This window comes from Gopherus flavomarginatus, chromosome 5 (genome assembly GCF_025201925.1).
Source record: "Gopherus flavomarginatus isolate rGopFla2 chromosome 5, rGopFla2.mat.asm, whole genome shotgun sequence".
Classification (NCBI taxonomy): Eukaryota; Metazoa; Chordata; order Testudines; family Testudinidae; genus Gopherus; species Gopherus flavomarginatus.
Window position 1 is genome coordinate 24,830,344 of NC_066621.1, and position 16,121 is coordinate 24,846,464.

At 51.2% G+C, this 16,121-nt stretch overlaps 1 protein-coding gene across 2 annotated transcripts in view; it reads left to right on the top strand.

Moving 5' to 3' along the window:
- The window catches only part of CACNA1S (calcium voltage-gated channel subunit alpha1 S), a 111,464-nt gene that overhangs the window by 71,993 nt on the left and 23,350 nt on the right, over positions 1 to 16,121 (top strand). For both annotated transcript variants that reach the window (XM_050956069.1, XM_050956070.1), the window contains 7 exons: positions 1,725 to 1,853; positions 2,561 to 2,626; positions 3,138 to 3,229; positions 5,639 to 5,798; positions 6,978 to 7,105; positions 8,640 to 8,736; positions 10,116 to 10,218. In XM_050956069.1, coding sequence (XP_050812026.1) covers positions 1,725 to 1,853; positions 2,561 to 2,626; positions 3,138 to 3,229; positions 5,639 to 5,798; positions 6,978 to 7,105; positions 8,640 to 8,736; positions 10,116 to 10,218 — 775 coding nt within the window. The remainder of the gene's footprint in view (positions 1 to 1,724; positions 1,854 to 2,560; positions 2,627 to 3,137; positions 3,230 to 5,638; positions 5,799 to 6,977; positions 7,106 to 8,639; positions 8,737 to 10,115; positions 10,219 to 16,121) is intronic.

Below are 16,121 nucleotides of genomic sequence, written 5' to 3' on the forward strand. Positions count from 1 at the left end.
AAGCCCCCCTGAATAAACCCACTCTCTCCTTTGCAGAGCTCCCCCCATAGCGAGCCAGCCCCTGGGCAGCTGAGGTTTCAGTGTGGCAACCTGAAGCGCTGGAGATGACCCTGCTGTTTTTGCTGGACCGCTGCCTCTGGCACTGGCACCACTGTGGTGTTAAAGCCTGGTGACCAAATGTCACTATCCCCATTAGGCAGCTGGGGAAACTGAGGCATGGAGCGGATCAGTGATTTGCCCAAAGTCACCCAGCAAATTGCTGGTGGAGTCGGGATTCGAACCCAGGACTCCTGGCTCATCCCATTGAGCATTAGGCCACAGCTGCCTTGTGGGGAGTGGGATCTTGTACTATAATCATCTGATCTCACATCCCCTCTGCTGAATCCAAGGAGCTGTACGTACAGACAGGTCAGGTCTCTGCTCCCCCCTCTGCCCCATGCCGCCCAGTGAGTCAGTGTGCCAGCCACAGCAGCTCCTGGCTCCTCCCCAGCGAACGTTACTGAACAAGATGGTGCAATGAGACAAGACAAAACTTACGTGGGCAGGGAGGGGCTTTGCCCCACAAGCTGTGTCCTGGCTGATCAATACTATGGAGTATTTGCTCAGCTTGTTCCAAAAGTTATTGGGAGCCTTTGATGAGACGCAGACACCTGGGGCTCCTGCTGTGGAAGGCTGCGTGTGAGCTACAGGGAAGACGGGGTTAGGGCTCTAGCCAAGGAGACGGATGGTCCAGGTTCAAATTCCCTGCCCCAGGCTCCCTGGGGCAAGTCACGCTGGGCCTCAGATCTCTGTGGAACCTAGCTCTGCCCTACCACCCGACAGGTGTGAAGACTGATCTGTGAATTGCTTTGGGATCTGCTGCTGCGAAGAGCTAGGAGGTGTTATTACTGCAGGTCCCAGGCCCAGGGATGCACCTGCCGAGCAGCGTTTGATTACTTGAATGGGTGTCGCACTGTCAGTTATGCATCTGTGGCCCTTGTCATGGAGCGGAGAGTTCCCACTCTTGCCAAGAGCTTTTCTCTCCTGATAGCCTCCTTTGCTGCACCTCCCCCTCGGAAGGGCTCCGATCCCCACTTCCTTCCAGACAGGGAGGGACTCATGGGGACTTGGGGCATCAATATTATCTTTCAAAGGTTTCCCCACCCTAACCTACCCTATTCCTTCCTTCCCTTCCTCCCACCCCACCCTGGTCGGCCCCGCTCCATGACCCCAAGCCAAACATTCCCAGACAGCTCAAACTCTTTGCCCCCTGCCATAGACCTGCTGCAGCCAGGGGGGTCTCGGGCCCAGTGTGGTGGCAACCAGAGCCCCAGGTGAAGCAGGAGGGACCAGAATCCATCATGTAACCCTTGCCGGTGGAGCTGAGCATGGGGGAGGGAGCCTCTCGTCTGGATCATCCTCGCTGGCATGTACTGACTTGGTAGCACTCCTCCACCCTCACTACAGCATGCAGCTCCCCTGAGCCGGCCCAGCAAGTGGGCTTACTCTAACACACATAATACCCAACTGCAGGAGAACCCTGAGCGGGGCTGCAGATCCGAGAGATGCCTGGGCTGTAGTGGTGAACAGTGGGGGAAATGCCACCAGTTCCGTACAGCAGTGGCTCCTCCCTGTGGCCGAGGAGCCCCGAAGAGCTCAGCAGGTCTCCTGGGCCTGCTCCCACCCTCCCTTCCCTGGGGCTTCTGTTCCCACCGAGCCACTAAGGGGGTGTGCTTTGCCTGCAGGATTCTGCAGACAATACTCGCATCTCCATCACCTTCTTCCGACTTTTCCGGGTGATGAGGTTGGTGAAGCTGTTGAGCCGGGGGGAAGGAGTCAGGACCCTGCTCTGGACCTTCATCAAGTCCTTCCAGGTGCGTATGGACCAATCCCCAGTGTGGCTGGGCAACTGGTTTTGAGGATGGGACCTTCAGCCCCAAAGCACAGGCCTCTACTGCTCAAGAGCTCCATTAGCCGGTAGCAGCAGCAGGCTGTTAACCTCGAAATGGACCGGTCACTAGCTAGCACGCACTTGACATGTATGTTACCCAAGCATCTAGGAGTTCAGGAAGAGCCAAGAAGGGCTTCCCAGATGCTCATTCATACTGGTGTCAGCATGTCTTAGAGCCTCAGTTGGCCCCATATTCCCCAGACCAGATCAGTAAGATCGCCAGCTCCCTTGGACAGGAACTTCAGGACTGGAGGGGCGCTGAGGGTGCTCTCCAGCACCTCAGTTGTAGGCACCTGTTTGTGCTGAGATTGTGCATGTCCCTTTCTCCCTGCCCCCCCAGTGCTTGTCCCAGCTGCCGGGGCAGGGAGCTCCCTGTGCAGGCTGTGGAGTGAGCGACAGCAGCAGGAATGCTGGAGAACGAGTGTTTTTAGTGGCAGCTTCCAGCCCCAGCCAGCAGCAGGCAGCCTCACTCTCCTGCCAGCTGCCCCGCTGGACCCCTGGCTGGCACCAGAGCTTGGTAGCTCCAGCCCGGCGAAATCCTACTCCTAAAGCAGGCGGGGTCCACAGTGGGGATAGGCTGCTTCCTCTCAGCTCCACTCCCATGTGAGCCCTGGACCCTTTGTCTCACAGGCCCTGCCCTACGTGGCGTTGCTGATTGTGATGCTGTTCTTCATCTACGCTGTGATCGGGATGCAGGTAAGGAGATGGGGACAATGCTGGGGCCCCAGCTGGCAGGGCGTGGGAAAGCCAGGATCCAGGGAGTAGGGGTCACCCCTCGGGCGCTCCTGCCATACGACAGGTACAACCCCACTGTCTTTCCACCAGGGGGGGCTCAGAGTGCTCTGCAGTCACTAATGAATCAAGCCCCAGCTGCCTCCCTGCCAGAGGGAGGCCACTGTTATTATCCCCAGTCTTCTGATGGGGAAACTGAGGCACAGAGCTGTCAAACTCCCCCGGCTTCACACAGCAAGTCAGTCGCAGAGCTGTAACACACCTTGGACCCCTGACTCCCAGCGCTGTGCCCAGTCCACAAGGTCATCCTGCCAGGCCAGCCCTTCCCCTGTGGTTCTGGGCTATTGGCTGGAAAGGAGCCAGCGGGAGCAGTGGTGAGGCCAGGAGCGGGGGCGTGGGGTAGAGGGTAGTGACAGATGCCTATGGCAGGGCGTTCCTCTGCAGGGCAGCTGGGACCTGAGCATGTCATTCACAGATGTTTGGGAAAATCGCCCTGGTGGATGGAACCCAAATCAACCGGAACAACAACTTCCAGACCTTCCCGCAAGCCATCCTGCTGCTCTTCAGGTCTGTGTAGACCCCGCCCCTTCCTCATCCCACCGCATCCCTTCCCATTCCATCCCCTGGAGGTGCCCAGTACAGCCAGCCTGGGGCCATTTGTAATGCAGAGCCACTGCTGGGGGAAGCCAGCCTGACATCCCTGAGGAGCGAAGACCCCAGGCTAGCACCTCACTCCCACAGCTCATTAAAGGGCCCCTCATATATGCCATGAGGTTGCACTGGATCACAATGCACCAGTCCTTGGTGGTGCAACACAAGGGCCTGGGTCTCCCTACACAGAAGCAACAATGAGGTGTAACCATCATGGCACTGTCATCCTGGCCATCCCCAGGAGCTGGACCCAGCACCTCCAAAGCTGAACATGGAGCTTGTGCTGCGGGGCTACGATCCAGAGCCTCAAAGATATTTAGGCATTGCACGTGGCCCCTGAAATCGGTGGCATCAAAATATCTTTGAGGATCTGGGCGTAAGTCCCACAGCTGGCACAGGCTCGTCCTAGCCGCTGGGGACCTGGCACAGAGGGGGAAGTATGGCTCACTGACCAGCCAGTTACAGTTGCAACAGGTTGCAGGGAAAATACACTGTGCGGTCTGTGATGATGCGGTTCTGGCGGGACCCAACCGAGAGTGCCAATTCAGGACCAATTGCTCAAACAGGGCAGTCACAGCCCCAGCCTGGGGTTTTTCCACCTCTAAGGCAAACCAAACCAGCCAAAAAAAAAATGACTTTGGTTTCACCCCACTGGCTTACCACAAGTCACACAAGCAATTGCCTTAGACACTCCAGTCTCCCAGTATCACCACCAGTGCCACCCGTCCTGGGGATGAATGGTTATGAAAACCAACATACCAGTAAAAGAAAAAGGTTCTCTTGATCCCAAAGAACCAAGCCCCAGACCCAGGTCATTATACACATCCGATCTTACCCACAAATCACGCTGTTGCCAATCCTTTAGAATCTAAAATCTAAAGGTTTATTCATAAAGGAAAAGAGATAGAGATGGGAGCTAGAATTGGTTAAATGGAATCAACTGCATACAGTAATGGCAAAGTTCTTAGTTCAGGCTTGTAGCAGTGATGGAGTAAACTGCAGGTTCAAATCAAGTCTCTGGAGAACATCCCTCACTGGGATGGGTCATCAGTCCCTTGTGTAGAGCTTCAGCTTGTAGCAAAGTCCCTCCAGAGGTAGGAAGCAGGATTGAAGACAAGATGGAGATGAGGCATCAGCCTTATATAGGCACTTCCAGGTGTAAGAACACTTCTTTGTTCTTACTGTGGAAAATTACAGCAAAATGGAGTCTGCAGTCACATGGGCCAGTTTCTGCACACTCTGCTGAGTCACAAGGCGTATCTGCCTCCTCTTAATGGGTCAGTTGTGTAGCTGATGGTCCTTAATGCGCCATCAAGCAGGCTAAGCAGAGCTAACACCCACTTGTCTGGGATCTTTCCCAGTAGCACAGCATAAGTTTGAAATACAGACAGTATACAGCCAATACTTATAACTTCAACTACAAAATGATAGAGACATACAGACAGCATAATCATAATCAATAACCCATAACCTGGTCTTACACACCTTATATGACCCCCTTTAAATAAGATCTGGTGCCACTACAGGACCTTGGTTGCAACCCATGTTCTGTATGGTCCCAGTTTACATCAATAACGTCACAGGGTCAGGTTGTGGCCTGCATGTGCCTTCGGGGCCACACTGGGCTCCCCAGAACTCACCCAAAGAAGACGCAAGAGCCCTGATGGAGTTGCCCACAGAGCCCCAGCCCATCAGTGGTGCCTGACGCACAGGTCAGAGGTCAGCTGGGCTTGGTGCTGAATGCAACACCAAGCTGGAGCAGAACGGGTCGGAAAGTTTTAGTTTTTCACCATCCAAAGACGCTGTTGGGCTGAAATTGCAGAGTTTTGTGGGAATATGTTGAGTTCAACACCAGTCCTGATGGCAATGTTTCCAAACGATTCGAATCAAAACTTGAAAAATGTTTAATTCCTCATCAGCTTAGGTTATGTTTGTTTCCACATTGTGGAAATGAAGTGGTGCGATAACATTTGATGTTTCAGAATTGAAATACTTTTGACTGGAGCCCTGACTGCCACTCCTCTGTTCTAAATGCTAGACGTCACTCTTCTCCCAGATCCAGGGATTGAACCCAGGAGTCCTGACTCAGTCCCGTTTTACCTGCTGCATCGTACTACCCTCCCCGAGTGGGGGGCTAGGATGCAGCAGTCCAGATGCCTAGTCCCCTGCCCACCCACAGCTGGGACTAGCGCCCAATAATATTGATTCTCAGCCCCTGCTCTAACCACTAGCTCTTGCTCCCTTCCAGCTAATCTCATCCCATACTTCCTGGGCAGGGCAGCCCTTCCTTGCAGAGCCTAGCTGGCATTCTCCCTTTCTCCATAGGTGTGCGACAGGCGAGGCCTGGCAGGAGATCTTGCTGGCCTGCAGCTACGGGAAAAAGTGTGACCCTGAGTCTGATTACGCCCCAGGGGAGGAGTACGCCTGTGGCACGGGCTTCGCCTACTTCTACTTCATCAGCTTCTACATGCTCTGCGCCTTCCTGGTACAGCCCCTGATTCCGGATCCCCTGGTGTTTTGCTCCTGGTCCCTTCATTGTCCTTAACAGGAGAAAGGTGAAAGTGGAGGCCATAGGATTGTGCCAGCCAGGGACCAACCAGAGAGCGAATGCCAAGGCTTTCTCCCATGAGCTCTCCAGTGGCACCCCAGAGCAGCCCCAGAGCAGTCCAGACAGGATCCAAAGGGTTCAGGGTGTTCTGCAATGTGCAGCTGCCACCCCCATTCCTGCGAGGCTGAGGGTACAGCATGCTCCATTTGCCAGTGGCAGAAGGAAAACTGGGAAGAAAAACACCAGTGCTGCTCCAGAACTCAGTCACCAGGAGTCACTGTCCTCCACCCTCCAGAGCCCAGGCCACCCACAGTCATGTGGAAGGGGTTGAAATGAATGGGCTGCCATTTAGATTGAGGACAAATGTCAGCATCTGTCTTGCGGGGGCGAGGGGAGGATTCGCCTGTGGTTGTCACTTAGGTTTTACTGGCTGGGTATGAAATATTTCCAGGGAGCTAAGGTCTGTTTCCTGCTTGACGATAGCTGCAGACTCTGCTGGCTTCAGGAAACTCTCTCTGCCTGGCCCCCACTCAGCCCCTGCATGAGGGGATCTATCCACTGACCCTTTTCACCCTCTTTTTTCAGCCTGGGATCCTGCGGGGCACATGGCTCCTGGGTTGGGTCTTGCTCTGCCAAGTGCGAGGCACATAAAAAGTGTGTGTTCTCCATGCAGTAGTTCTACTAAACAGGTTGTGAAACGCTCTCTGGCTTGGATTGGCTGCCCATCGTGTATTGATGTAAGGACCAAATTCTCCCTAATCCACACAGCAGGCCTGGTTCCTGCACGATGGGTCTTCCAGGGAGAAGACAGAGAATGTCTGAGCCAGGATATCAGGGCTGAGATCTAGGAGGCAGATTGGAGAGGAGAATTTTGTCCAAGGTGTGTCATTTGTCAGAGACCAACCAGTAGCAGTTTAGAGCACCGGGAAGATAGTGCACGGCCTGGTGCCCTGCTGTCATTTTATATAAGTCCTTCACAACTGGAGACCCCACGTCCTGCCCTCTCTGATGCATTGTGGGACCGATGCTCAGCTGACTTCAATGGGAGCTGCTTTGCGTCAGCTCAGGATCTGGCACCATATTTGGTCTCCTTCATGTATGCTCCTCTCTTGCCAGATTATCAACCTCTTTGTCGCCGTCATCATGGACAACTTTGACTACCTCACGCGAGACTGGTCCATCCTGGGCCCGCACCACCTGGACGAATTCAAAAGAATCTGGGCAGAATACGACCCGGAAGCCAAGTGAGTGAGCACTGGTCTGTGGCTGGCCTGGGTCTGAGTGGCAGCCAGGGAGGCCAGTGGATTATTTCCTTAAAAGGCTGAGAGAAGTTAGCACAGCTGGAAGGTGCTGGATTCACAGCCTGTGGGACACAAGTCCTCTGTTTATCCACAGCCAAGACATAGCACGGGTAGTGTCAATACCAAGGACTGTGGCAGATTCTCCAGCGCTGGCAATTTTTAAATCAAGTCAGTACATTTTTCAAAATGTGCCCTAGTTCAAAAGGAATTATTTGGGGCAAGTTCTCTGGCCGGTATTATACAGGAGCATTGACTGGTTCTGTTCTCCGCCACCCAGAACGCACAGATTCACAGACAGGGCCTTGAGCTTGAAGAAGAATGTCGTTTCTTCACTGCTTCAGTGAGTGATCAGGCCACCGAAACAGGGCCCAAGAGGCGCACCCCCAGGTTCAGGTGCTCACCTTGAATACATTGTTACAAAGTTACATTATTATATAATGTATAAACACTTTCCTTCCTAGCCGAGATTAGTTGGCTTAGTCAGTTTTTACCTGATCAGGTTGTTGACCAAGATGTTCAGCTGATTGGGCTGCTGACCCAATTGTTAAGCTGATCAGGTTGCTGGCCCATCTTTTCACCCAGCTGTTCTCCCTCCCTGCCAGACAATGTCCCAACACCAAAAATATACATGCTACATGTTACATATCCTACAAGGAGGTCAGACTGGAGGAGCACAGTGGGATCTTTTGGCTTATGGCTCTAAAGCCCTGCTGAGATGATCATCCGATGTCCTTGTTATAACAGTGGCTTTCTGAGACCTGTTAAGAACTGGCCTGAGACACACCAACTCATTTAACACAGGCCCCCAAACTGTCCCCAGCTGGATTCTAGACTTGTGAGCTTTCCTGTCCCCTGAAGCATCCAGTCCCCAGTGACATAATATATCAGCACTGTAGGGTCATTCTACAATGCCCTGCGATATGAAACCCCATCGGTTCCAAAATTATCTGTCTACTGACCTACTTCTCTGCCCCACCATCTCTGCAGTGCCTGGGGGCCTTGCCTACATTAATGAGTTTACTCTCGCACCAGTCTGTGCAGCACAGAAGTGTCCATGTTGGAGATGGAGAAACTGAAATACAGGCAGACTTAAGGCCCAGATTTTTCAAGGTTTTTGGCACTGCTGCACTGAGGTTTGCAATGCCTAATTGATTTAGGAGCCTAAGGTTCATTTTCAAAAGAGATTTAGGCCCTGAAGCCAAAAATCCCATTGCCAGCACCTATATCCCTTTGGAAATGAGCCTTTGGCTCCTGAATCAGTTCAGTATTGCATCACTCAGTGGAGCAACGTCTGATACTGTTAAAATCTGGGCCTGAGTGACTTCCCCAAGGTCACACAGGCAGTCAGTGGCTGAGCCACAGATCAGACTCTGAGCTCCTGCACCCCAAGCTAATTAGCCCCCCACCCCCAGCCAGGGTTTGCAATTCTACCACTGGAGCAGATGGGTAAAGCACAGCTGTCTTTTGACTCCTGCAGGGGAAGAATCAAACATCTGGATGTGGTGACCCTGCTGAGACGCATCCAGCCTCCCCTGGGCTTTGGGAAGTTCTGTCCACACCGCGTGGCTTGCAAGGTAACAACTCCTTTGCAAAGGGAAAGGTTCCATGATTGACATGCTGGAGGGCTCTACCCTAGTCTTGGCCCCCTCCCTCCAGCACACCCTGCAGCCTCTGGGTTCCTCAGCTCCCACCGAAAGGAGCTGGGGGGAAACCCATGGTTGGTTTTGAGTATCCTCATGATCTGATATCAAGTGTTTAATGGAGAAGGAGGCTTTTGAGGGGAGCAAGACAATTTAAACGGGCGGAGGCTGACATACTTCACGTTTCCTGAATTATCATCCCCCATGGTACAGTCAGTCCAATACAAGGCAGAGGACCCCACCTCTGAGAACATCCCAAAGCTCTTGGTCAGACACAAACCTCAGCTAGAGATGGGTCCAAGCTGCACGGCTCAGCTCTAGTGTCCCTGTGTTCAGGTCTGGGATTGGGAGCCAGGCCCATCTTCAGCTTCGGTGGGTCCCACTGTGGCTGCGTGAAAGCTCTTATGGCAGGCGTCCGAACTCTTCAGCGGGGAACGTGTCCCGTCGCCCACAGGGGGCAGCTCTCCAAAAGCCAGAGGCTGCAGAGGGAGCAGGGAGAGTGGGCGGCACTTCTTCCTGCACTTGCTCATTCTCCACAGAGCATGGGAGACATTTGTGACTCACGCCATCAAAGCGTTAACAAAGCCACCCAGTTCCTGGGTCGGAGCTCAAACCAGCTGTGGATTCTGGAGCACTGGGTGAAATGGCATGTTATCAAGAGGCCATGCGGTCTTATCCCAGAATCCTTTGGGTTGGACGGGCTGTCTAGTGGATCCTCTAGTGCACCCTACTGCCTTTGTGGTTGGATGGATTTCACTGATCCCATCCCATCCCTGATAGAAGGATGTCTTGGTCCTGCTTTGAGCAGGGGGTTGGACTAGATGACCTCCTGAGGTCCCTTCCAACCCTGATATTCTATGATTCTATGATTCTATGTCTTCCCAATTCCCTCACCTTCGACATCTCCACTGGTGAGGCCACACCCGCCATACGCAGCCTTCCGAATAACCCAACCCAGCCAAGAGTTATAACCTTTAACCTGACCATTCCCATGCAGCCTATGCCTCCGTGATCTGTCTTTGCTGACTGGTGAGCTGTGCTCTGGAGAGCATCCTTTGCACAAGTGCTGTGCAATACAGATGGCTCTCCATTGGCATGAATATAAAGGGGACTCTCTCTAAGGGGGCTGCTGGACACAGATGGACCGGGAGGGTCTCTCTGGTTCCCTAGCTCTCAGACTGTGCTGCCATTGTCGTGGCACAGCATCTCCCTTAGGCCTGACCTGAGCAGTCCTGCAGGGGTCTGCTACCGGCCCTGTGCATGGGAAGTGTGCTCCGGGCTGGGGGTAAACGCAGTTGTTGTTTGTTGTGCAGCGCCTGGTGTGCATGAACATGCCTCTGAACAGCGATGGCACCGTCACCTTCAATGCCACTCTCTTCGCTCTGGTGCGGACAGCCCTCAAGATCAAGATGGAAGGTGAGGGACAGGCTCTGTCTGCTTTGGTGCCCTGCCGTGCCAGCATAGCGTTGGCTGGTGCATCTATAGAGACTGCCTCCAGAATGCTTACCTAGCCCCACCCATGCAGGGGTCCCTCCCCAGCACCAGCGTGAGATGTGCGTAATATCAGCTACCCTGGTGCATTTCATCTGGGCACCGAGGGCCAGATCCTTTGCTGCTGCAAATCAGCATGACTTGACTTCAAAGGATGTATGCCTATTTACACCTGTTGGAAACTTGTCCCCTTATAATTTAGCCTCACAACACCCATGTGAGGTAGGTGAGGGTTGTGTAGGGATCCTTTCACCCATCCACAGAATGTTGCCTTCGTCTTTGAGGAGTATCCCTAGTGGTGCTCCACCCCGAGCACCTTCGATTGGAGATGTTCGCTAGGAGTGCCCGTTCAGCCCGTGCATGCACTCCAGACATCTCTGGGTCCCGTACTGAGGGTATATAGAGCTGCCTGGGCAAATTACCCTCAGTTCCTTCTCAGCCACCCGCTGGCCTGAGACAGAGCATCTCATTTGCCCGCTTCCGCTTTGCTCTAGCTTAGCCTCGAGTTCCTAGTTCAAGGTTTAGTTTAGTTTACTTGCCTCTCTCCTTTATTTTATAATTGTCCCTCTTCAGTTAATTTGGAGAGGGTCTGCTTAATAGCCCCTTTTTTCCTCCCCTCCTTCCTGTGGGGTTTGCCTTGGGGATTGTCATCAACCTGGTGTGTAGGAGATGCAAGCGCTGCCTTTCCCACTGGGAATCGATCCCGGTCAGCGATGGACATTCCCAGTGTACCCACTGTCTGGGACATGTCTACAATTCCAGCCAACTCCAAAATCTGCTGAGCTTTTAAAAGCAGAACTAAAAACTCCTGGGGATTCAGCTTAGGATTGTCGGAGAAAAACTCAGTTCTTGCTTTTTGTTTGAGTGCAGCAGAGTCAGATACTTTATTCTGTTTAGCAGCTACAACAGAGAGAGAGTGCACTAGGACATAGGGTCTCTCCTTCCTAGACAAGTGTCTCAACAGGTAAACAATTTCAGCAAGCATTTATACTTCTGTTACAGACAATAATAAGCAACAGCTGCATTTTGTTTATACATAAGTCATCCTGATATCTTGTTTTTCTCACTTAACAGACTCCAGTCTACATTTCATATTATCTACACAAGGTTGCAAACAACTTCTCACACAGTTCTTTTCCACTTGCCTCACACAATCCTCGCTTCTACAAATCTCACATTATTAGGGTTACAGCTAGCCTAACTCTGACTAACAGAAACTGTCATGCATTAAGATCCCCTACAAATCCCTGTCAGTTATTTCTCTACTTCCACACTCTCCCCTTTTGTACTTTTAGTACAACAAATATTTTTAAACCTTTATTTGCATTAAGCCACGGATTTTAGATTTTACATTAGATGTTTTAACCTTAGGGGTTTTGATTGGCTGTAATGACAATGCATGATTAGCATGGACATGAAAGGTATTACTTTACAACAACAACAATATAATTTTAAACTAAATAATAGCAATACAAGCAATAACATTTTTATAGCAATAATATGATGGGGTTGTTGCACAGTTGTCGTTATAAAGCACAATACATTATACTTCGTACATAAAATAGACATTTTATAAGCTGTTTGAAAGGCATACTTTTTAACTTGATATATATTTTGAAACATGAATTTGCCCTTTTACTTGAGAGATTTTTTGAACCTTTGGTAACAATGAAAGCAAATTTTGAAACTGATTAGGTACTAAGCTTGTTTAATTAAAGGGTATCTGGAAACTAAGGACTACTTGCAAAATTCTATCTGCAGGCCAGTAAACAATATGATTGCCTGCAGTGGTAATGAGATCAAAATGTGTATTTTGCAATGTGGTGGTTTTAACATAACCCAGCTATTATTAGCTTGAAAAAGTAAGTGTTCTGTTAGGGTAGTTCTGTGGTTTTTATTTTTTTTAACAAACATTGTCATGAACAGTGACAACTTCCCCTGGCTTCAGTTTATGGATACACTTCCACAGGATCCTCATGATGGAGCTCGCCATCCAACCAGCCCAGGGTTCAGACCCAGAGATCCCCTGTACAGCCGCAGCCAAGTGAGCACAGTGCCCCTCAATTGCTGTACCCCGCTCGCCTAGGGCTTTGCGGGTAGGAACGTAGAGCGCACTGCTAAAATTCCCAAGCAGAGTTCCGGCTCTCCTCCTGGACGGCCCACTTCAAATGACCCTCAGTGACCATGAGATCGACTGTTTCAGAGACCTCATGTCCCAGGTGTCAGGAATGAGGGCCTGAAGCAGAGCCTGGGACTAGCTAGTCTCCAGGCATAGCCAGCCCAGACGGGCTGCAGCAGGACCGCCTGACTGGCTGAAGGGAACCAGCCAGTGTGCTTGTAAGCCCAGCAGCAGCAGCAGGTCACTGGCTGCTCAATGCTTTGCCCACAGCTGCAGTCACCCTAAGCGTATCTTGCTCCAGCCTTGTTCTGCCCACTCCCAGCCCTGCCCCAGCCTGATTCCTGTTTAAACCCAGTTTACTCTGGCTCTGGACTCTGACTCCTCCTTCCTTACTCCGGTTCTGCCCCTTGGCTCTGGACTAAAGTTCTGATCCTTGGTTCTGGTTCCCAGTCCCTCCTTGCTCTGGCTACAACTAGTAGGCCGGTTCTGGAAGGGCATCGCTGAGGCTCCATCCTTCTCCAGTATCAGGAGCTCATTGAAGACCCCGAGCTCCTCAAAGACCCACAACACCAAGCATTCCTCAGTGCCAAAGTCGTCCGCCATATCATCCAAGCATGACTGCTACAGAAACAACCCTAAACGCTCTGCCTCTAAAAAGTCTGTCGCATAAACAGATTTTTCAATACCATTTCTGGTGACCCTGACATGTGACCCTGACAGCAACGTCAGTAGCTCCGAGTTCAGCATCTTCAGTATCAGCGCTATTGACTAGACAGATACCACGAGAGCAATCAGCATCCTCGGTACTGACACTGGTCACGTCACAGCCCCATCCAGTCCAGGTTCACCCAGTACCACAGAAGTTTAGATTCTTCAAAGACCTGTTGAGCCAGAATGGGTACCACATGGCTATTGGTACTGAAATCTGCAGGGCCTCCGAGACCCTACTTTCCTCCGGTACCCCCGGGTTCTCCTGTACCACCTGTCCCAAGTGGAGAACCATCCTTGCCTCCAACATCTGCTCCTCCTCTGGACTGTGCTGAGGACTCCACTTCAGATTCTCAGCTATCTGTGCGGGGATCCCCTATGTAGCACCATAGCAGCATCTCTCCTGATACCTTTGTGATGGGCTGGACCCCTTGGGATGTCACCTGGTGTGCTGGGATTTAACTAAGTCAGACCATTCTGCCAGCCTGGGCCCCCCCTTTACCTGGTCTTGCTGGGCTCGGCTCCCCCGCCTTTTCCAGCCCAGCACACAGGCAGGGCCACACCCACCTGCACAGAGAGACAGAGATCCGCTCTGGGAAGGCTCAGCTTAAGGAGCTTGCCACAGCACCCAGATGTCCGCTTGCGCTTGGAGTACAAACCTGAAATTATATGAAATTCTTCTCTTCTCTCAATGCGGAGGAGGATGTGCACATCTTCTCCCCCCTCCCACCAGTTAGAAATCACATTGACTGGGTTCTATTGTAAACCAGAAATAAATGTATTAACTAGAACAGGTGTATTTTAAGTAGTTAAGGAGGTAGCAGACAGAACAAAGCCTATCTGCCCCAAGCGTTTTCTCCAAAGTCCTGGCAATAGTAGCTGTGCACAGGTGGGAAATAATCATCTTTCCTACCACAACTGGCTGTTTAAGGACCATTGTACGTCAAAGTCTTCTCTGTAATACAGATGCCATCTGTAATGTCCACTTTGACTCCCGTTCAAGAGATAAACTTTACAGGAGCATCTCTGAATGCCCTAACATCCAGAGCTTACCTTCCTTCCGACAGATTTCTGACACTGATGAGTCTTATTGCCAAGATTCAAATAACCCCCTGACAACAGCAAGAAATTGCCTCCAACTGCTGGGTCATATGGTAGCTTGTATTTTCATAACACAACATGCCAGGTTACATCTTGCTGCTTCCAGGATTGGCTCAGAATAGTCTATCACCCGAACAAACAAACAGTCTGGACAATCTGGTGTCTGGCCCTCATCACGTGCTAGACTCACTCAAGTGAGGGACCTGTCCAAAGTCCGTGCAGGAGTTCCTATCACCCAGCCGCCTCCTACTATCACCATAACTTTGGATGCCTCACTTGTAGGATGAGGAGTGTGGCTAATGGGATACACTGTCCAAGGAAAATGGTTGTCTCAAGAGTCTTTCCTGCACATCAACCTCCTAGAATTAGGAGCAGTCAGGAATGCCTGTATCCACTTCCCTCCCTTAAGCAGGGGCCAATCCATGAAGGTCATGACAGACAATGTAACCTGCATGTTCCACGTAAATCTCAGGGAGCGGCGAGATCCCCTTATCTTTGTGCCGAAGTAATAAAGCTGTGAAACTGGTGTCAAGCCAGTCACATCCTCACACACTCTTACTTTCCAGGCATGCAGAGCACCATGGCCAATGATCTGAGCAGACATTTCTCCCACAGTTACGAGTGGGAACTGGACCCTCAGATCCTCAAACAGAGATTCCTGACCTGGGGGTTTGCAGAAGCAGATATCTTTGCAATTACTGCTAACAGAAAGTTGAAGAAATTCTGCTTGAGAGGAGGACTGGGCCATCAGTCATTGGGAGACACCTTTCTCATTCCTTGGGCCTACTCTATAAATCTCTGACACCGTTGATTCAGAGGGTGTTGAACAAGATCAAAGGAGACAAAGTCAGAGTCGTTCTAGTTGCACCATCTGGGCTGAGGCAGGTCTGGTACCCTTCCATGACTCACTTCACTTCCTGTCAAGCATTGCAGCTTCCAGCCACGTCCTGTGTGCTGTCCCAGGACTCCAGTCAGACTCTCCATTCCAACCTGGCCATCTGCTGACTCCGAGCTTGGTTCCTCAGTGGTTCTTGGGGATAGAGGTTTCCTGTTTGACAGAGATCCAGCAGGTCCTATTAGGAACATCAGAAAGATCTCTACTAGAAATACCTTCAAAAATGGAACATGTTCCTTCTTCCCTCTCCCCTGTTTTTGGTTATCTATTGGATTTAAAGTGTTCAGGTCTTTCTGTGAGTTCTGTCAGAGCTCTCTCATCAGCTACCACAGCCTTCCATTCCCCTGTGCAGGGATTCATTCAGGCTTTGCTCATCCCACGATGGCAAAATTAATCAAGGAATTGGTTAACCTTTTCCCGCAGAGCCTGCTCCCATATGGGATTTGAACTGTCTCATGAAATCTCCCTTTGAGCTGCTCACTAAGTGCTCTCTGGTGCACTTACCTACGAAAGTGGCATTCTTAGAGGCAGCATTGGGAAATTAGGAGCATTGGGGAATTAGCACTGGGGAATTAAGAGCATTGACGGCTGATTTCCCGCCCCCCTTCCCTGTTTTCTTCAAGGATAAGGTTTTGTTAGTATCCCAAGTTCATACCTAAAATATCTTCTGTTTCGCTCATTAACCAAGTTATCCACCTTCCTGTGTTTTCCCCAGAACCACGCCAGACTAGAGAGGAAACTTCCCTCCACAGCTTGGATGTTAGAAGGGTATTAGCTTCTATTTGGACAGAACCAAGCCATTTAGACAGTCTCCCAGACTGTTTATCTCAGTTGTGGACAGATCCAAAGGATCCACAAGCTCCCCCCAGAGACTTTCAAAGTGGGTTTCCAGTTACATTCGTGCCCGTTACCACGCTGCTAACGGTCAGCCCCCTTCGAGAAGAATAGCTCATTCTACATCCTGCCTCCATGGCACTCTTAAAAATACAGCCACTGCTGAAATTT